Source organism: Aquila chrysaetos, chromosome 10, assembly GCF_900496995.4.
Source record: "Aquila chrysaetos chrysaetos chromosome 10, bAquChr1.4, whole genome shotgun sequence".
In the NCBI taxonomy this organism is placed as follows: domain Eukaryota; kingdom Metazoa; phylum Chordata; class Aves; order Accipitriformes; family Accipitridae; genus Aquila; species Aquila chrysaetos.
Window position 1 is genome coordinate 25,689,637 of NC_044013.1, and position 21,799 is coordinate 25,711,435.

Sequence of the window (21,799 nt, forward strand, 5' to 3'; positions counted from 1 at the left end):
CCTATGGAAGGGCTATTAATTATTTCAAAATGTCTTGGCTCTAGTCCATCTGCAAGACCTCATTTATTCTTTTGAAATTTGTAGCCTTCACAAGCTTGGCATCTACGATATCACAATGAATTACTGTGGCTAGAAGTCTCTGGAATTTAAAAAAAAACCTCCTCTGTAAGAACGTAATTTTTTTTTACAGAATTGGGATTTGTTCTGAGGAAGCACAGTTGGCAACAACAACAACAAAAAAATTCAAAGATTACAGATTTTTCATCTCCTCCCCCTTCCCCGCCCCGAATGAACAAGGGAGTACTGATGCCAAGGACTTGCTCTTTAAATAAATGGAATCTTTCTCTTCTCTCTTGGCAACAGCAGGAGTATTCTTGTGCTGTATGACAAGGCTAGCTGGTGCTATATTTATCTTGTAGCTGTACACACATTTGCAAGAGGTCGTTAAATAAGAGAAAGGCAAAGAGCCAATGCAGTTTAAAGAAAGTTTGTTCTACCATAGTCTTAACTTCTTGGGTTGGCTTAAAGACAAGGCTACAGACTTCTGGCGGATTGGGGAATATCATTAGTGATATGAAATAAAAACTTTAGTGAGTTGTCTCAGGAAAGATCAGGGCTTTGTGGAGAAGAGGGGAAAAAACATTTTTAAAATGGAGTTCAATAGATGTTTGGGTGCATCAGCAGAAGAGGAAAAAGGAAGACAAGAGGGTGGGGAAGATGATATTAATAATGCTGGCAGTAGTGTTGTACATGAAGAGCTGGATTTGGTACAAATGTACCTTACTTGTTTGCCTGAAAGATACATGAAAGCAAAATTCACTCTGACAGCGTACCTGACATGCTGGCTGTTACTGAAACTCTGCAAGGTAAGAAATTTTAGTACAAGTATGTGATATTTTTAAATAACTTCCTATGTGCTTAAAAGACAAATTGATCAAAGTCTTTGCTGAAGCATTTGATAATTCATTAATATGTACCATACCCTTCATGCTGTACCAAGAAACAGGTGATCCAACAGGGGAAAGCTTGTAGGGGCTAGTAATGGAGTACTATACAAAGCAATACACTAGTAATTGCTAGCCAGTTTCTCTATATATACTGTTATGTAGTTGCAAGGGATTTGAGATTGTTAGGTTAATTTCTAGGTGAAATTTCATGTAGTGCTCTTCATTGGTTTACATTCATCTCTTGTGTTGGATGAGCAACAGAATGTATTTTAGTCCTGAAAATGTGAACATTATAAAACCAAAGAATTGGGGTTTTGGAACATTTCTGTTGAAAATAATAGGAAATCAGTTTTGAGGCTGTGGTGGGACTTATTTTAAATGTGATCTGTGCACACCTAATCAAGATACTTTTGCCTAATATGTTACTGGATAGGGAAGAATCAAGGCATTGGACCAGGTATAAATGCTGTAGTTCATCCATTTCATCTTGCAGAAAGCTGCTTTAATATTCAGATCCAAGTAAGGAAACATTCAGTCCTACAAAAGTGATAGGTTTAAGGTTTTAGATTTAAGCAGAGAAGCACTGAGACATTTGAGCTTAAAATACTGGTGTTTTTATGCATAACAATGCTGTATTAGTAAATTTAGAATGTGTAGTATGTCTTCCTTTGTATTATTGCATTCAAGTCTTACTCTTGTAGGCATTTAGTTGGTGGGCAGATCACCAGGTAGATTAAAACAAATATCAAAGCAACACTTGCTGGATGTTTTTTCTTCTGAAGTATGTGATGGGTGGGAAATACACAATGATGATGATGGGGTGGAGACCACAGGTGTGGGGCCAGGTGGTTCTTCAGCAGCAACAAGCCCTCTCCCACAGGCATCTCTACATGTGTGGCGGTTTTGTGGCTGTAGCTGCATCATTTTTTTTGCCAGCATAGCTATGCAAAACTATAACATAAAAATGTAAACTGAACAGTACTAACAGTTTTATCTGTTAGAGTGCGAGATAACTTTGTTTCCTTATATATTTGATATTTGTAGTGCCTTTGCTCTTGTCTATGGTAGGGTTTATCATGTGGTGCCAATTCCTTGCATTAGGGGGCAGATACAGACACTTTCATATGATTTTTTCCTTGTCGTGTTTTCTTCTTGCTTACTGCAGGGATCTTTTGTGAGGTTGACTGAAAGGGGTAGGAATCCATACAGCTATGTGGGGGGAGTAAATAGCTCTAGGGCAGATATCAGAGCAACAAGTCAGAGCCTTCATGTGAGGCACAGTGCTGTGGCAGCACATACTTCCTGATGGTTTTGCAGAGTGCTGATCCAAGGTGGGGAAGGTTGCACCTTGTCTGGTTTCTAGTTGGTTTGATTGGTTTTGTTGTGGTTTGACCTATTTGCAACCATTGAATTTGTAGGTTTTAAGAGCCATACCTGTGTTACAGAATGAGCCAGAGCTAGTGGGTGTACACCTAGTAGTTGGTCTGGGTGTGTGCAACAACTTCAATACCTTGGACTCACTGCTAATGTGTAGGTTTTTGTGCATTAATTGTGATGTGTGCAGGAAACATAGAGTGGCATGCACACGATGGTCTTGTGCACACATTATCCTTTACAATAAATGGTTGTTTTTAAACCTGACAAGTGGCAAACAAAATGTTTGGGGTTGGACTGTGTGGCAGTGCATCTGTAACAGACTGTTACAAAGAAGCTACAGCTTGATGCAAGGAAAGACATGAAATGTCACTGCCATGCAGGGAAGCGGGAACTGGGAACTGACAGTGTGTAACAGAGGAGACCTAATGCTTGTTCAGTTCCTTCTCCAAGTAAGCCCATACCTGTGTGGGCTCCACGTGGACTAAACTGTAAATTGCACAGTATCATTCAATACTGTGTTTATATGCTTATATCTGGAGTATGCTATGGTTGCTTCATTTCTGTGTGGATAATATTTCTTAAATGACAGGAGAGTTATTAAAATACATAAGCTAGGAGAGGTGCTTCTGTCTGTGATTGTATCTACTTGCATATAGCATTATATTTGCACAGTGCATATAAGTCCTTCAAGTCAGGAAGGAACAATTCATACTGCATGAAACTAGAGTGAAGAAAGGTAACCTAACTTCTGTTAAAATCACAAATTTATTCAGAAAGCTTTCAGAGAACCTTACAATGCCCTGGCTAAGCTGAGAGGATAACTAAACCTCTAATTTATTAATACTTCTTTCTTGCTGAGCTTTCTTAAAGACTGTTCAGATTTGAGACCCCATTTTCTTATTTCCTGACACTCTTCCATGACTTAAGTCTCTTCCAAGTCCTAATCCATTCAAAAAGTGCTAATTTTTTCTCCTTCCCCCCACAAGAACAAAAGCAGTACAGTGTTGCTTTTTTTCAGGTTCTGCAGCTTGGCAGAACCTAGCAAGCCTGCCCTAGTGGGAGGGGAGGGAAGGCCAGCAGCACTGAAATGGTGCTGTGTTACAGAGGCACCCTTTGTAACAGCCTGTGTACATCTCCTATACATCAAAATTATTCCTGTTCTTGGCTCCAGGTAGGGCTCCAGGTACTTATGACTTGGAAAATATCAGAGGGTCTCTATAACCCCTCATCAATGCTACTCCAAAAGGGGAAATAAGAGTTATGTGTCCTTTCTGTAAGTGGTGTGGAGAGAGCTATGTAGCCCACCCAGTCTTCTGTAGACTACCATCTGGGAAACTTCTCGCTTGTGTGTCCCCAAGGTAGGCTTCAGTTTCTAGGGGTCACCACAACTTGTGGGGATGAGAGAAAAGACTTTGAATCTTTCTAAAAGTTCCACATGCCACAAAGGTTATCCTTTCAGCCAGTTCTCCTTTTCAAGCCCAATTTATGAACATCAGACATTTGCAAAGAAAGGATGGTTAGGCACTCATTTATAGATGCCTGTCAACAAGTTAAGCTTTTTGCTTCTGTACAAAGATGCATTTGGCTAAACATTACAGGTTGCCTGTAGATGGAGCTTTTCTAATCTTCCATATATTATCAAAGTCAGTTGTTCTCAAGCTGTCTTATGAAATGGTGAGTTTCTCCTCTTGGGCTAACATGTTTTGCACCCAGTAGCCCTCACTTGTAATGAAACCCCTTGGATCTGTAAGGTTGATTTGCAAACCTTGTGAGGGCAGGTCTGCTGCCAGATCTCAGACTTGGGCAGTGCTTCCCTGACATTTTTATTACATGTGTTGCTATTGCACACACAGGTGGACTTAACTAGATTTCATGTCAGACTGCATGAGAGTCCACACAGATTGGTGTTTGGTTTCTCACCTGCTAAACACAGTCTCTCCTCATTCTGTTAGTGTTAGTCATTCCCACCATAAATCATTTCTTCATTTTCCAGTTCACGGGTGCTTACCTGTATTGTGTCTAAAGATACTTGCTCACAGAGAAGCAAACAGCTTTATAAACTTTAGAGAAGTTTTAGAAGGAAATTACTAAATTAATGCAGTCTCCTGTGGGCTGTCCCTTTTTTTATGTATAAGAATGATTTATATTTCTTTAAATAAGCCGATTCCTTTCTAGCTTAAATATAATAGTTAAAATAAAGGGTTCTGAAACACTTTGAGACAAAAGGTACCCACAAAGGGAGATGGACATCATGTTCCATACAGATTTCAGGTCACACTAAGTTTTCAAAACAGACAATAGTTAGTATGTTAAGCTTGTGAGAAAGAGAATAAACAACAAAACCACCCTCAAAATAAAAGCAGGCTTTAATTCAGATTTAACATAAATTTAGTTGAATTGATTCTCCGTTTCAATAATTTACAAGACTTCAGTAATATTCAGTAACTCTGAATATCAAAACCAGCTGGTTACTGCATATAATTTCCCTGTTACTTGCTATACTTTAAGCATTTTCTGTCAGCTCACCTGGTATTCTTTTAACAGTCTAAAATCCATACAAAAGGCAAAATAATGGTGAGGCAGATCTGTAATCTAATTTCTTGTCTGTGTGCTGAGTACTAGGTTCTACAGAGCTTCCAACTGCTGTTGCAGCATAACGACTTCAACACTATGAACTTGTACATGCTACATAAACCTACCAGAATGGATCCCAAATGAAACATAAAAGTACTTAAATCACTGTCCTATAGTTTAGGGCATAGGGACTTAATTCTCAGCTATGTAACTGATTTATTACTCTGTATTCATAATCTTACTGTCCTTCGCTGAGCTCATTGCTTTTAAAAGGGGTAACAAATGTGTGTGGTTTCTTGGTTTTGTTTCTGTTTTTTTTTTTTTTTTTAATTTTGATTTTTACTTCCAATTATAAACACTGTAAAGCTGGGTTATCTTTCTGTATGTATGTGGCAGTGCTAAAGGCAGCCTATTCAATAGTATGGGATGAATCCCTTTCAAGGGGAAGGAAGAGCCTGGTTTTCCTATACTGTGAATGAATTTTCTAGCCATTAGGCTGTGGTCACAAGGAAGTGTAGAGGCACTACCTGCCTTTTGCCATCTGTTTGAGGAAAAAAAGGGTGCAGAGAGGCAATTTTTAGCCTTTTCTTATTTGCTGACTTCTAAAGGATCTTCAGTGAAAGTGTGGCCCCTTCTGGAGATGTAGCTTATGTATTCCATACCTTATTTCTCATCCCAGGATCTACAGACAACAGGTTGGAAGCTCTAAGACGTAGGTGATTTCTTCAGGAGAGGGATCTCTCTTCAGGTTCCAAATGACAGCCCCAAAAAAGCTGTCTAGTGGAGGGAGGAAGGGGTTTCAGATTTGTCCTCACTGTTTTACAGTGGTTAGATACAATTGCTGCCTGCCAAACATGCTGTTACTCTGTTTTTAACACTCTCCATGTACTTTACTGAGAATCCTTAACTGTTATAAGTGCCAGAAAGCTGGGTCTGGAAAACCCAATCTGAGGTTCCTATCACTTTTTTTAGTTTGTTCCCAACGTAACTATGGTCACAGAAAGATTTTTGGCAGGGGAGGGAGCTGAACCTTGGTATAGAGAGTGTAAGACAGGGGCTTAACCAGTGGACCATCCTTCCTGTCCTGTCCTGGTAGGTGGCAGTTGGATCAAAAAATGAAAATACTGCAATGTGAACTGGCTGGCTCCCTTCATAGTTATTCTCCAGCTACCTTAACATAAGTGTTTGTTGGAAATGACAAGAATTTTTTTAGTTATTTGATATGCTTACATGATCTTGCTGTGTCTGTAACTCCTCCCTGATAACTTTTGAGCACTCTGGCCAATCTCAGCAAAATTTAAGTGAGGTTGAAGTTACAAGAGTTCACATCAGGGAGGCACAAGTAGGTAGTCAGGGAGTGTAAACAGAGACTTAGCTAATGCCCCTCCTGAGGGAAAGGCTCCTGCAAAAATTTATCCCTTATTACACATCAGAAACATTGTAAAATGTTTCCATTTCCTCACTGGAGAACTGCAGATCTGTAGGAAACAGGACTATGTTGATTCAGCTGCTTGCAGAAATGCATGTTTTCTCAGTAAAGTGATTTTTATTTGGCTGTTAATGGAACTCCACTGAAGCTTACTGTTAGCCTTCAGTCTTCAGTGTAAAAGCCAAGATTTTTAAGAAATGCAACTTGAGACAACTAAAGAGGGATGTTTTTCAGGAAGCCCTAAACATTCCCTCCCCCCTCCCCTTGGAACACTGACTTTTTAAGCTGTCTCAGATGTGTCAGCCAGAATACTCAATCTCCTTTCACTTATTTGCCAATATTTCATTTTGGGTCAAGCTGCTAGGATGAACATTCTGATTAGATACATTCTTAACTCCTAAAACATCATAAGCTATAGGTTCTATGGGGCTTATTTTGTTCAGGGGGGATATTTCTGATCCAGTTTCCCTTTAATTTATGCCCAAATTTTCTGAATTAACTTGGGCCAGAAATACAAAGCAACCTGTTTTATATTATAATAGTACTTACAGTGCTGGTTAGGACCAAGTGCTGTAGAGAGACAAAGCAATGGAAATGGGAAACAGTGGACGGAAAATTGGAATGTATTGAATCTGACAGTGAGCTTGGTTCAGATTGGTTTCACATTCTGGGCAGAGATTCAGTTCTTTATGTGTAGTGTAAATCATTCACCATGTGCTGGAGAGTTTGACTTCCTCCTTTCCCCATTCCAAAAAGCCAAGAATTGAAATTTTTCCAGTATCTTAAGTGTTCATCAAGCCATCTGCTGGATCCAGCTCTGAGCTACAACCAGTGTGTTCAGAGAGTGCAGGCTGCCAAAGTCTGATATGCAGAACAATTCTGAAACATTCTTTATAAAGCCTGGGGAATGACCGTTGGAAAAGCCAGCCACATCCCTTTTTTTACAACCTCATTCTCTTAAAATTACCACACCTTCATTTGTGTGGGGGAAGGTATATTTGTGTTCAGTAGCTACTTTTCTGTGAAACTCTTTCTCAGCTATCACGTTCTCAAAAAACGCTATCAGTCAAAGCTGTATTATTTTCTTTATGTTGTTAATTTAAGCCCAGTTCCTGCAATGAACCTGCAGATTTTTGCAGCACTGGAACTCATGAATCAGGGCAGAACTTTCTTGCTGATTTGTGACTTTATGATTAGGTTAAAAAAAAAAAAAGGACTGAAATCCTGCATGACCATTAGAGTACACAGAGTGGATTAAGAACCTGTAAATAGATGACTGAAAACAAATTACTACTTCTTGTGCACACTGGAATATTTGATGCTCTTTCTAGGAAGTTCCTCATTATTGCAGACATCTAAGAAGATGCTGTATTTTTTTTCTCCTCCTGGTGTTTTCTGTTGGAAGAAAAGCGGAGCTGGTATTGGACAGAAATAAAACCTCTCACTTGATGCTTCAAGTGGGGCACTCCAAGTGTGATTATTTACCAAACTGGATGAAAATTGGCAAATATTGAAGAATTTGTGGTGGTTCAGCTGCATAATAAAAGTAAGGCTTGAATAAGGTGCTGCCAGAGAGCACAGTATATAAATAACCACAAAAATGCTTGGGCAGGGCAGTTTTAAAAGTTAGCTAGATCACTCTGCCATTCAGGAACAAGGAACGAAACAAAATTTGAACTTCCAAATATCAGCAGATGTATTCTTTTGACACACTTGACTCTGTTTTGTTTGGAAACTTGCATTTGCACTGAGGAAAAGAGTGTGTCAGTGTGAAAAAGCTATTGTTTGTAGGGCCATCAACCTTCAATCATACTACCCCAATTCCTGTAAAAGAGATGTAGAATAATATGGATAATTAAAAACAAACAAACAAACAAACAAAAAGCAAGCTATCCCTTTGCTTTGAGTTTTAATAGATACATTGCATTTTTCCTTAGTCAAAAGCAGGTTTTGTTCTTTAACTCTCAGCTTTGCTTTTGGATGGAATCAGTGGATTTATTTGTAGATTAAAGAAAATAGTATAATTTTGATTATGGTCATTATAAGTGGACTGTCATTTTGATTCTAGCAAAAGAAAATGGCAGCATAAACCTTGGTAGCACGCCTTTTGTGTCCTTATGCAATAATACATGAGATTGTAGTGTTGGAGTTTAGAGAACTTCGAGGTAATAGAGGAATCAAGACAGAATTATTTACCGTAGTTCAAGTGCAAGCTCTGAGCACAGACACAAGTTCACAGGCAGATTTTCAAGAAATGTCTGTCCAGGTTTACCACTCCAAATTCTCCTGTCTACACTCTGCCAGTGGATACTGCTTCTGCCACAGGTACAGTACAATAGGATGTGAATCTGCCACCCTGAACCACTGTTTTTAATATCCAGATGTGTTAACATAAACTGAAGTCAGCATTGCTGTTTTCTTTAGCCATTCCAGCTGACTGTCCACATTAATATAAGTGAGACCTACTAAGTCAGACAAGGTCAGTATTACATCCGTTCATATTGTACAGGTGATATGAATCTATCCCTTGGACATCATCTGGAAAACTGGGCTAGTAAGTTGTGTTGCAAAGTTAGTTACTAAAGTGTTATATACTGATTAGTAACACACTATGGTGGCATTGTATGAGACATGAAATTAACAGCATAAAAGGTCCAGCTTTATTTATAGCTCCTTCTCTATTTTCTTTACCTTTTCCTGGTAATTATATTTGATGTTATTTGCCAGAAAGCAATATAAATGCCCTGTATTAATTACATGAGAGACAATGTCATAGTCTTTGTTACACATTTTGTCTGTGTGTTCCTGCAGAGCTGAACTGAAAAGAATGGTGTGGGGGGGGAACCTCCTAGTATTTGGAAACATTTTTTAAATATTTCTCTGCTGCCAAAGCAGACAGATAGCTTTTGTGCTCACACAGAAAGTTATGGGGTGGGGCAGGCAGAAGGGATTAATGCCATTTCCATTGAATAAGTGGGGTTTTTTTGGTATTGTTTGCTGTAATCCTATTAGGAAAATGGACAACCCTAGTACAGTTTGGTAGCCAGTTTCTCCCTGCTGAAAAAGAGACCAGGCCCTTAAGGTGTGGTGAGAAGCGCGTGGGCGATAAACTAGAATGTGGAAGAAATACTAATGTCAATGCTCAAGAGAAAATAGCTTTCATAATGTTGGCAGTTAAACTTTTCAAATTGGAATTTTTTCGCTTAAAGTCCCAGCTCCTGGAGGCAGGTGACTGCACGAGGGTCTGATCTGGGGGAAAAAAAAAAAAAAAAAAAAAAAAAAAAAAAAAAGGAGTTTTCAGGTGCTATAACTGCAGAGGAAAACTGAAATATCAGTTTGCAATGGAAAGTTCTCAAACAGTGAATCTTTCATCCTTGGAATTGTCAAGCGTCTTGCAAGTGTTTTAGAGCTTGGATCAACTTGTAAAAGATGCTGATTATAATAGCTGCTGGATTGACTTTTGTTCTTTGCTTAGTCCAAATAAAAATTCTAAATGGCATGAGTATAGCAGTGTTCATCTGAAAAGTGCAGGTTTTCATTTCACATCCCACATAAATGACCAGCCAGGATGCCCAGCAGAGAGAGAGTGCAGCGGGACTGACAACAGCAAAACACATTGGAAGCAGGGGAAAGCCTCATTTAAAAAAAAAAAAAAAAAAAAAAAAAGAGAGAGAAGAGAAAATTAAAAAAAGAAAAAAAATTTGCATTTAAGCTGCTGGAAGCAGGCAAAGGCTCCCAGAGAAAATCTGCACACAAGAAGTCCTGGGAACTTCAGTGGTCATTAATGGTGGAATGTTTCACATTGTCCAGAAAACCTGGGTTTACCACTCTCCTGAGGAGAAGACAACTGCCTGTTGAATTGCCACTGTTTCTTGCAGCACATCAGCGCACTTTAGAGAGTGTCTTAGCTTGAGTACCTCTTTATTAGAGAGGTGAGGATGACAACGCATGGTGGCAATAATAAAAAAAACAAAGTGATCTCAGTGTGGTCTCACAGTATTTACAATCTTATTGAAACTAGGGCTCTGCACACATCTTTGTTTTCATGGACATGTGCTCTTTCTCATCCTGTTATTTCCAAATACCTGTCAGCCCTAAGAGAATGGCACCTCTGACTTCATTGTCTTACATTCAGAAATCCTGTGCAGGAGTGATGTTTGTTTGTGTTGGGGACCACTAACATGGATCCCCAGGGGAACTGCAGCCTGGCTGGAGCCAATGTTTGTGCAAGCCCTGATCTCCAGAAACCTACGCTGTGGGCCGATGTATATCCCAACAACACTCTTACTATCTGTACTCAAACCAGCTTTACACTTCCAATGTAGTAGATTTCATGCTTTTCAGATTGAGAAATGTGTACAACCGTGTGTGAAGACACTGAAGATCTGTGTTGACTCCTGTTTCTGCTTGAAGCTCCCAATAGAGCCTTGGATAAACTGCTTCATCTCTGCATCAGTTCCTCATCTTAAGGGAATACTGGCTTATTCCCACCAGGAAGTACACAGCTTTTTGGGAGAAAGTATGTGCCTATGTGCCTTGTATAGCAAGTCTCCAATTTGGGAAGTGGCCTGTAGCTATCTCTGCATTACAAATAGCAGATGGAAGAGGAGAAGGCCTACTTGTTAGCAGGAGACAAGAACTGAAATTTGAATGACACCTGCAATTTGTAAGTTTAAAAAGCATCTAAAATTAATGGAACATTTGAGTTTTCAGATTTATTTTAGAGCTGTGTAATTAAAAAGTGGTAGGACATTGCTGAGAAGCTTTCGCAACTGTTTTTGGCTTTTAAGTGCTTTTTTTGGTGGTACTCATGCCTTGAGCAGTTCCAGCCCCTAATTGCATGTTTATTAATCCATTTCTTCCCTCCATACACACACTTGTAGCAACACAACTCTTAATGGGATGCACAATGAAACAAGTCAAGGAATGGATGTGTCTGAAAAGCTAATCTCTCTCCTGCTTGCCCCAGTTAATTTTCACTTCCATGGAAGTGCCATGTTTCAGAGCACAGTCCCACAAGCAGTGTAGAAACAGGCATGGATGTTGGTCAGCTGCAATTTCCTTACACTGTCATTGCCACAAGAGCATGGGACTGTACTCTACCACGTTCTCATTAGCTGTCAGAAAGTCTTTCTGAGAAAACCAAACGTACCTAGACGAGGTCAGGACCTGTGTTGTAAAATATACACCAAATATGAAAAGATTCAGGGAAGATTCTGTTAAATTATCAGAGACAACTCATTGTTTCAGTAGATCAAAGGAGAAACTTCAGTGACTCATGTTTATTTACCCGTTGTGTTTGATCCTGCTAACACTTTGCTCTTCCCTTGAGCAATAGCAGGAGTGGATTATCATCAGATGAAAAAGAAAAGGTTAGAGACAGGAACTATTTTTACTTGCCAGTTCTTCAGGTTAAGTGCAAAACTCAAGAATTGGCAATGCAATGGCTTATAGAAATAGAAGTTTGCAGAATCAAAAATGTAGTTTTCAGGAATCTGATAACATCATTTGTTTTCAAATATGCAATCCTTGATGGTGTGAAATGGTTTAGAATAAGTTAGTAGTGGGGTTTTTTTGTTTATTTTTTATTTTTAGAATGTCAGGGTGAGGTTTGTGTAAGCTTATTTTTGAAATGGTTTAATACTGCTACTACAAAAATGGTAATTCTTTGTAAAAAATAGAGAGTTACATTAAAAAATGAGCTGATAATTAGAATAGGTTAAAAATGACCATGGAGAAAAGTGAATAGTGTTGAAGGCTATTCTAGAACAAGTTTCAGTAACCTTCATTGTTCAGGGATAAACTGATTTTGCTTTAAATTAAATCCTATTTATTTAAATAGACCTTCAAGAGCTGCATATAGTAACAGATGGTTCACTTTCCCTTCTTCTCACCTTTACAAACTGCTTTCTTTGCAGTTTATTTTAAAGCTCCCCAGGCCTGCAGGGCTTGTTCTAAGGTAGAGGTTAAAAATGGATGCTAAAACTGAGGGGAAGTACCTCATTGAGAAGAACATGCACTCATCCAGGGAAACAGTAGGGCACTTGTTGCTGGGAAGATTCAAAGCTGCCATAACTTATGGTGAATAGCAAAGGGGTATATATATACCAGACTAATAAATAAAAGCACATAATGGAATTTGTGAATCTGAACTTGGAATTACTACCACTGACAGGATCATGATCAATTTTCAAAGTTCTTTAATATTATTTTATGACTTTCTTTAAAAATAGAAAGCAACTTTCCATTTGGCCTTGGAAAGCCTTTAAGAATGTGTTATCATTACTTAAGTAAGCTTTTTAGGATGGAGGGATTTTACTCCTGTGAGTGAAAGAATTATGCATAGCCTACAGTGTTTCTGTAGCTGGGGATCTTCTTCCTCATCTTAAAGAACATAATTTCTGTGAAGCTGGTGAGGTGGGAGAAGTCTTTAGACATACAGAAAAGGAAATCTGGGTAAGTGTGTATGAGGAATGGGGTTTGAGATCACTGTGTAGAATAGAACACCAATTATTGTTTTATAAGGCATCAGTATCGGAGATGGGCAAAATGTCTTAAGGTAGAACCTTCAATTTGAAAGTTTTATTTTACTTTTTCATTTCCAATGCAAAGTTCAGAACAAATTCGCTAAAGTTTATCAACTCTTCAGCAACAATTAGCTAAGTTTCAAGAAAGCCTGAGATGGTATATGGTTTGGGTGCAAATCAGGATGGGTTTGATCCCAAGCTACTTGAAACGCAGCGCTTCTGGCTGCATGCAACTTTGGGCTGCATGGAAGGCTGAAATACAGACCTAGACTCACCCAGAGCAAAGCTTTTGCTTAAAGCCCTGTGAATGGAGCCTGCTGTACTTTTCACTGATTTAGTACTTGCAGAGTACATCTAGCTGTGGAATCTTAGTAGTGCACAGAAATGGTGAGCATTGTATACTTGTCTTGGATGGATGACTTAGGTTCCAGTTCAGCTAGATGGTCATTATAGACACATCCATATGTCTATGGTGAGGCAACACGTGGGTCTCCTCTAGTTTTCCACAGGTAGTTTTGTTCAGAACAAACTCAATCCTGGGGCTACACTAAGGCTCTAGGGAAAGCAGAAATAATTCCAAAGAGTGCACATCGGTGCTCTTCCTAAGCTTTACTTCTGGTTTAATTAGTCCAAAGGAATTTTTAAAAAATTAATCCTTAAAGACTTTTTGACCCATAGAATTAGATTCCTTCACATAAGTCTAAAAGGTTTCTCAGTTCTGTTCTGTGTAGTGCAAGGTCTGGGGTAAATTTCTTGCAGAAGCCACATGTTGGTTCCTGCAACTCTCATGGATTTCTTTGTGCCAGTAGTCACGATATGGCTACCTGTTCTGATGGCAGGGTCAAACCTTAGATAATGTGAAATAAGCAAATGATGGTCCTTTCTTTGTTAAAGACTTTGACATCTGTGGAGTTGAGTAGCTAGGTAAGGTGTTATTACTAATTATTAATATAATAATTTATTCTTATAAGTGCTGGGAGGACTTTTACAAAAGCCAAATGCTGCTATGGGGTGACTATATTTTGCTGCAAAGTAGTAGTATATTATTATTTTAGTACATTGGGTATCCTTTGCTCTTTGTTACACTGAATTGCACAACTCTGTAACTCCAGCTGAACAAGTCTCCAATGTTCCTGAATTTGCGTGGAGTGACTATGCCTTGGCTGGGAGTTTTCTGACGTGGTAATGTCTGTTCATGTCCTATGCTGGCTTGCTTTCCTCACTGTGAAGGGCAAGCTCATGAATAAGATGACTGGGAAATAAATGCAAGCACCTTTTAAATAATAACATTAGAAGTAAGTCTACAGCTGTTATGGCAAGGTTTTAAAGGATTGCCATGTAATCACTTCCTTCAGAGCCAGCTCCTGTTAGAGAATTCCTGGCATATGCTCTGTATGTAAGATGCTAAACCCTGGGGCCCAGGTGAGGCAGAGTTTTTGGCTCTGGTTTTCTAGTGAGAAATGGGTAGGTTACCTTCCCAGTCACTTTGACACAGTTGTCACTGGCTGCTCCCCAATACCTTGTGTCCATTGTCACTTGAGCAATGACTAAGGCAACATGCGTATGACCAGTCCTTTCTAGAGGAAGGAGCTACCGTTTAGCTGTAATTACTCATCTGTAAACACTTAAAGTAACACAAGCCTGACAGTTTATCTTTCAGTTTGCTGTTTAAACTATTAGAATGCTGCCTTGATGTATGCACTTTGAAACTGTGTTGTTCCATAGTGAAATCTAGCATTTAAAATAATTTGACATCGTTGAGTGCCATTTTTAGTGAATTTTGGTAAGTCATATTCTATTATCTCTTTTCACTTCCAAAGAATTACTTCTATTAAAAACCAAACAAACTTAGGTTTGTGATTTTGCGGCAGAATACATTATATGTGCATAAAGGTAATACAAGGTAGATTTTGCCATGAAACTCTCTCTCTCTCCCAACCCCTGTGTTCACCTTTGCTTGCTACCTCTGTCTGTGCTCCTCGTCCCAGACCAGTCTCAGCTTCCAGCCCTCAAATGCCTGCATCCCCTGCCCATCTGGGTGTTGGTTATCTGACGATTTTTTTTTCAAGTTCTTTTCAAACGCAAGTGCTTCTAAACAGGGTGTGGATTATACACGTTCTGGTGGCAGATTCTGGACCTCTGAAAGCAAAGCTGTCAGCAGAAGTGTTATATTCCTGCTGGACTTTATTGCATCCAGGGCAGTGTTAGTGGGAGCCATAAATGCTTGCAAGATAAACAGAATTTCTTCTCAGGCAAAATGACTTGCATCATATACTGCCAATCACTTTAAACTAACCTGCTAAGCAATAAAGAATTTAGGACTCACTTATGATCTAACACTAGAATTTTCTAATGCGTTCAAGTAAGGGAGTTACACCTGACATATCACTCTGAAGTCAGAGCACAGTTGGGCCATTTATATAAAGTTAGCCTCAGAGAGCTTCCAAACTGAACTTTTTGTTTTACAAAAATTCTTCTGAGTCCCCATCCAGACTGAGGTTTTCATGTGGTAGCACCATATAAACACGATTACAGTTTTGGAAGGCTAGTAATCTTAAAGAGAAAGGGTAAGTGAAATATTAAAGCATACAAATGAACCAGGATACTGCTAGGCAGGAATTTTACTAGCATCTTTTTTTTTTGCAGTGTGTGTATATAAAGCCTCCTCTCCTCCCTCTTACGCTGAACTCGTCTCTAAGTAACTGTTTGATTTTTCCTTTTCTGTTGTAACTGTTAGCTTTTCCATCTCTTCATTTAACCCACGCTCTCAGAAAGAGTCCTGAATACATAAAAAGCTTTTGCAATGTGCCCTGAAGCATGTATACTGATGAAGCACATATACTGTTGAAGCACATACAGTGTAATTATGGATAGCACAATGCAACATCGTGAAGTGGCTTTGTTTACAGCTTCTCTATCATGAGAGTATAATGAATGGATTCACTGAGGAAATGCAAAAGCAGATGCCTTTGGCTGGCTCCTGTTGTTCTCTTTTTGGCAAAGACAGAGGGATGAATCTACCCTGGGACAGCCCCACTGAAGTCAGATGAGTTACACCAGGCAGGAACTGGAACTTTTTTCTTTTCTTCTTCTTTTTTTTTTTTTTTTTTCCTAAAGAACACAGTTTCCAGATCTCTTTTCCCTGACTATCACAATTTCTCTTTCCACAGAAAGCCTATGAGAAAAGACTCTCTGCTTCTAAAAAGGTAGGATAACCTTTTAGTCACTAATAGCTAATTTCCTCAGCAGCGTAAGTTCTGTGTGTATCTACCAATGCCTGTAATCATAAAATTAATATCTAACTATATATAGAAAAAAGAAATATATTAAAAACCTAAAATCATATTTATTGAATGGGACAGTAAGAACAGAGAGTACTGTGAAAGGAATGGAGTACTAACACACAGCTGTGCTGCTTCAAATGCATGATGTATGCTTAGAGCTCGTCTAGGTATCAGTGTATGGTATCACCTTGAAATGTATACACATACCCTGCATGTACTGAGATGTAAGGCTGGACAAAGCTTCTGAGGGCATAGGTCTGTGAAAGTACCCCATTTCACATGTCTGTGAAATCTTCAGGGAAGTGGCACCTGCAGCAACTGATAGTATCATGAATATTTGTAAGTGATAATCTTTAAAACAAGTGTATTAGGGCAAACCTGGGATTGCACTTCATAGCACAGTGTAATAACAAAAGTTAGCAGGACTGCTGATGCTTTGTGCTTGCTAGTGCTGTGGCCATACTTTCTGGTTTTTTTCCTCTACTGAGGGCCTGAATGGTGCCTCGCATATAAAACCTGCCATTCACAATTTGCCTTTTGCTGAGGCCTCCTTTGTGTTCACACAAGGCAGCTGGCAGGGGTGCTGACCTCCCTAGAGCAGAACCTTGCCAGCGCTAGCTGATCAATATTCAGTAGAGTCGGCTGCTCACTACGAAGCCATTGATTATCTCTGGAAGGTTACTCCCCCTGTGTGTGTAATTTTGCAGTCTCTTCCCTTTAACATCCCTCCACCCCCCCATCCCAGGCTCTCAAGAGGACAGAGTACTGGGATGGAAATGAGGTTCCCTTTCAGGATCTGAATAGTTGTCAGATGTCAAAATAGTCTTTGGAAAGAAGGTGGTTTCCCCACTGCCAGTTTTTTGTTTATACCAGGTTTGTACTTTTAATTTCTGGGATATTTCTAATGATTGCAAGCTGTGGCACTTGAAGTGTTTGTTGTATTTGACTTAGGCAGGTTGCATTAGTTACACTGAGCCTTGGTCTCCTGTGACCAAGGAAAAAAAACCCACATCTTTTACGCAGCTGTAGCTGACCTGTCTGACCTCTTGCACAGAAGGGGAGAGCCATGGTTTCATATTCCATGCTATTCACAAGCAAATGAATAGGGAGGTTCATGGGGAAGTAAAACCATGGTGAAAGCCCTCATCTGCTGGCGTGCTCTGCTCAGAGTATACCGACGTACACTGTCAATTCCTCTTCTCTAACACAAGAGGGGAGGCCAGTGAGGTTTGTGTGGGACAATACCTGCCCATTACCCTGAAGTCGGTTTGGCAAAAATCATAACAAAGTCTCTCCTTTTAAATGTGAATTGTCCCCTTAAGGGTGTATTCAGTCATCAACACAGCAGTAGAGAATTGTGAGATAAATATGCAAGTCTAAAAGCTCAAATTTATTAGGAGTGATAGAGTAGATGCCAGATATATAGACTGATACAAAAGACTACTAAAGCAATTGTTTTGGTTAGTTTGATTTGGTTAATTTGATTGTAAATATAGCACTAACAATCACAGCAGAGATTACAGGTCAAAAAGGCAAGGTCTGAGGTCTCAGAGAAGGGGAGCAGGCAGCTGGAGCTAAGAGACAGATGGGTAAAAGAAAGGCAGTTAGCAGAGAATGCAATACTTATCTCCATTACACTACTTGGTTCAAGTTAGTGCCCTCTCCAAAGAGCAGAAACTGCACTGTGCTGTGACCATCTACCTTATGGAGTGACTCCATTAGCAGAAGAATTGACCTTGCAGTTGATGGGTAGTAATTCAGTGTCTAACTTTCTGTTTGTAATAAGGGGATTGAAAGTCAATAGTTCCCAAGCCTTATCCTGCTTGTTTCTTTTCGGCTTGGATTTAAGACATCACTAAATTCAAGCTAGATGCTTCTGTTTGAATGGGAGTAGAGTCAACAAGGCAAGTCAAAGCACAGCGGAGGTTATTAACTCAGTGAAGGTGAGCATCTCTTCTTCTCTTGCCCTTAGCACTGAAGGAGGAGCTGTTGCTGCGTGCAGGACAGACCTGCTGCCTGCTTCTGATTTTATACAAAGTGCTATGTTACTAGGAAATGGAAAGCCAGAGAACATGTTAATGCCGTGGGACTCCTGTAGTGGATGGCAGTATTCACTGTTGATGGAACAAAACATAGACCAGACCTGGTTACCACCTTGCATTGGTGCATCTTGGTTCATCTCAGGGTGGTCTGTGGTTTGCCAGGTGCTGATGATTTAGCCCACGTCTCCAAGGGCTAGTTCAGAAGCCAGGTCTGTGACCATCACCAGCAATTTGATCTTGTGCTGTCATTAGTACATACCGGAGAGATGATGACAGGGATGTGAAAAATAGCAAGCTGGCATTAACTGGGGTTTGTTTAGCCAAGGGGGTTTCCTGTCAGCTCCCTGTCTTCCTGATCGAGGCATGTGACACAATGGATCTGTCTGACTGTCAGAGAAAGTTTGGTGAAGTGTAAATCAGGAGTTAAAGTGGACAATGGAGAGACAGTTCCTCAGCTGACAGAGGGGGAGCTGTCCCTGGCGTGGGAGAAGAGTGACTCCACATGCCATCCTGTTTGTCAGGAAGTACTTCCTTTCTGGTGTCAGTTCTCAGCCCACTGGCATTAATTAGTGTTTTGGATATTTTCTGCAAAAAGGCTGTGTTGCTACTCAAGGGGGAGGATCCCTGAGTTATGGTTTTGTAATAAGCTCAGAACATACATTGTTTACATCCAGTTTGGCTTTCAGCTGTCTTTAATATACATGAGATGTATTAAAGGATGAGGTGAAGGACTGATGTTATGCCTCGGTCAGAGAATATTATCAGTGTATTACAAAGGAAATCTTAACAGAGAGCATACTGTTCCCATTCTCTATTATGCAGAACTCTTCCTGTCCCATTTATATTGACATTACCCTGTAGTAATCATTGCAGTCCTAGAGGGAAATACTGAACTGAATGTGTTTCTAGCTATTGCAGCAGATGGAGTAAAGTAAGTTAGCATGTTGGGACCAAACAGCTCACACCAATCACCAGCAAATATGTCTGATGCAGCACAAACATGTGTCCTCTGTATCTCCTTTTCTTATTGTTCATACCACTTGTGCTTTGGGATGGAGCAAGTTCTTAGGGAAGTAGAGTCCTCTCAGGGGTCCAGTGATAGCCAGTAGGTTAAGGAGCAGTGACCTCTTTGTGAAACACTGTATGAAAAACCTCCAAAGAGATGTGAAATGCCTCTGAAGCCATCTTGTGTTTGGCAAGAGAAATTTAACCACAGAGTATGTTCACATTTTTCCTTCTGGATTTTCATTATGCACATTATGACTTCTAGCTGCACAACGACATTTAAAGTAATAGCAAAGAAAGATCTCATATAAATAAAGATGTCCTGAGTACATATTATGTTGAATATGAGAAGCCTGCATTTGTTTCAAGCATGTTTTTAGTGGAGAAAGAGCTGTGTTTCTGTCTTGGCAGCAAACACGGAAGGAGATACACAGCGATTAACTGTGTAAAGACTTTTTGTAAAATCTCATGTCAGTGTGGTCATGCAGTCAAAATAACTGTAGGACTGACCCCCACAAGTGGTGGTACAGAGCATGGGTTCTCATATTTGCAATGTAGCAAATGAAATATCCTTTGGAATTCATGAATGTAGATGAAAAATAAAATTTTGAAAGATCAAGAAGACTTTTGGTGACAAAGTTATTCTTGCATTTTTTAAAATCCCTTCCTTAAGGAACATGTGAAGTAATGGCTGATATTTTGAGCTATGCAGATTCTCAGAACAACTGTATGTCTTTTGACTAACAGTCTACAGACTTTTCAGACTACTTTGGGGTGGGTCTGAACCGGTGAGTCTGTTCATATTGGAGAAAGCTATGGTCACTGAACCCATATGGACCTCATTTTATTAGAGGGTACCATAAAAAAACCTTAATATACTACCATCTGGAAGTAATAAGACTCCAGCATCCAGAATTGTGTAGGAGGCCATGCAGACTTTAGTAGCAGGTATGCCAGTTCAGACACTGCTGTGTACTTATCTTTAAAATGACACCAGAGAGTATTTTCAGTAATCCTTGCCCCCAGGCAGCAGGCTATGTGAACCATTTGTGCAAAAGTCAGCATTTCACATTACAAATGAAATATATTTCTATTAGATACAGGTGAACTCTTACCCTGCGTCACCAAATACTATCTTCTGGGGTTTTTTTGTCTTTGATTAAATACCAGTAAAAAGGCCCACTAAGTAATCTGTCTTGTGTGTTTGTTACCTGAATTATGATTACGAAGGTGCTACAGATCTCTATTGTCTTCCATGTTGGAGTTGTACCAGGTATTTTCTCCTGAATTGATGAAGCATAATGTTGGTTATTCTGTTTGCTGTCAGTGTAAGCTCTAAGCTCTGTCTGCATTTAGAACTTGCTTTCATTCTGGTACTTCAAAGGCTGTTGTAGAAAGAGTGCACTGGTGATACACGTGTGTTAGTACATGACAGGTGAAATTGTTGCATGCAACAATTATACTTTTCAGATACTTGGTCTGCAGTCAAGAGAATGAGTTTGTGTCATTGGCCAAACAATTTAAACATGGTATTGGTATGTAATAAATTCACCATGAGTTTTCTGATAACTTGTGTTAACTTTTAATGTAAAGAAGCACTTAAAAGATAACTATGTCCTTTGCAAAGAAGGAAAAGAGAATGATAAAAAAGAATTTGTTACTTTGCAAATACTAAAGATTTTTTATGGTAAAGAACAAAAACAAAAAATGCTTGGAGGAGGAGGCCTTTCAGGAGAACACGTAGTTTATAGAGAGTCGGGACAGCATTATCTTTTCCTTTAAATATGCCTGTACTTTTTTTTGTATAGAATTTTTTTTTGTATAGAACTTATCACCATGGTGTCTGAGTGCCCTCTTCATGAATTCAGTCTTCCAGTATCTTTTGTGATGTAGCAAAAGGAGACTGAGGGGTGGATACAGTGAATTATTTGCTCAAGGTCATTCAGAAAGTCTGAGACAGAGCAAGGAACTGAATGCAGATAACCTAACAGTCAATGCCTATCCTTCTTTATTTTAGGAGCAAATGAATACCAAAGATTGAAAGCAACCCACAATATTATTACCTCTAACAATTTTCAGTTTAGATTGACTCAAACCCAGGCTTTTTCTTGGCATTTGTTCAAAGTCGTAGATATAAGGTAGATGTATTCCACAGTAAGTCCCTGTTTACAGCATGACATTTGAGCTTGCATCGCTGTAGCTTCTTTTTTCATTATAACTGTTTCTGTGCAGTGTCTTCTTTGCCTGCCTGGTGCAAGGCATCACTTCCTATGGAAACTGGCTTGTAAACTCCTGGGCTCACGGTCAGTGAGGACAAGGATTTCGCCTGAGGGGAGCATAGAGCAACTTCCTTTACATATTGCTGCTCTGGCTTTCTTCAGTCATTTGTGAAATGTTCCCCCTTGTTGCAGGTTATGCAAACAGTAACTCCTGTTCATGGTGAACTGGGCCTAGCTCCCTGTAGCTCAGCATGGGGGTAAAGTGCATTTCAGTATCTCCATTTTACATTAGTGTTGACATCTCCGTTTGTGGCTGTGCTAGGCACTATATAAAGAGCACTGGGATGCTTGTAAAGATACTTCCTTCATGGTAGATGCCTGCTTCTGGTGGTGGT

At 39.5% G+C, this 21,799-nt stretch overlaps 1 protein-coding gene across 1 annotated transcript in view; it reads left to right on the forward strand.

Annotated features, from left to right (window-relative positions):
- The first annotated feature begins 457 nt into the window (after positions 1-457).
- The window catches only part of ARHGEF4 (Rho guanine nucleotide exchange factor 4), a 236,383-nt gene continuing 215,041 nt past the window's right edge, over positions 458-21,799 (forward strand). Inside the window, exons 1-2 of the mRNA XM_030028406.1 lie at positions 458-866; positions 16,025-16,060. Coding sequence (XP_029884266.1) covers positions 651-866; positions 16,025-16,060 — 252 coding nt within the window. The 5' untranslated portion in view covers positions 458-650. The remainder of the gene's footprint in view (positions 867-16,024; positions 16,061-21,799) is intronic.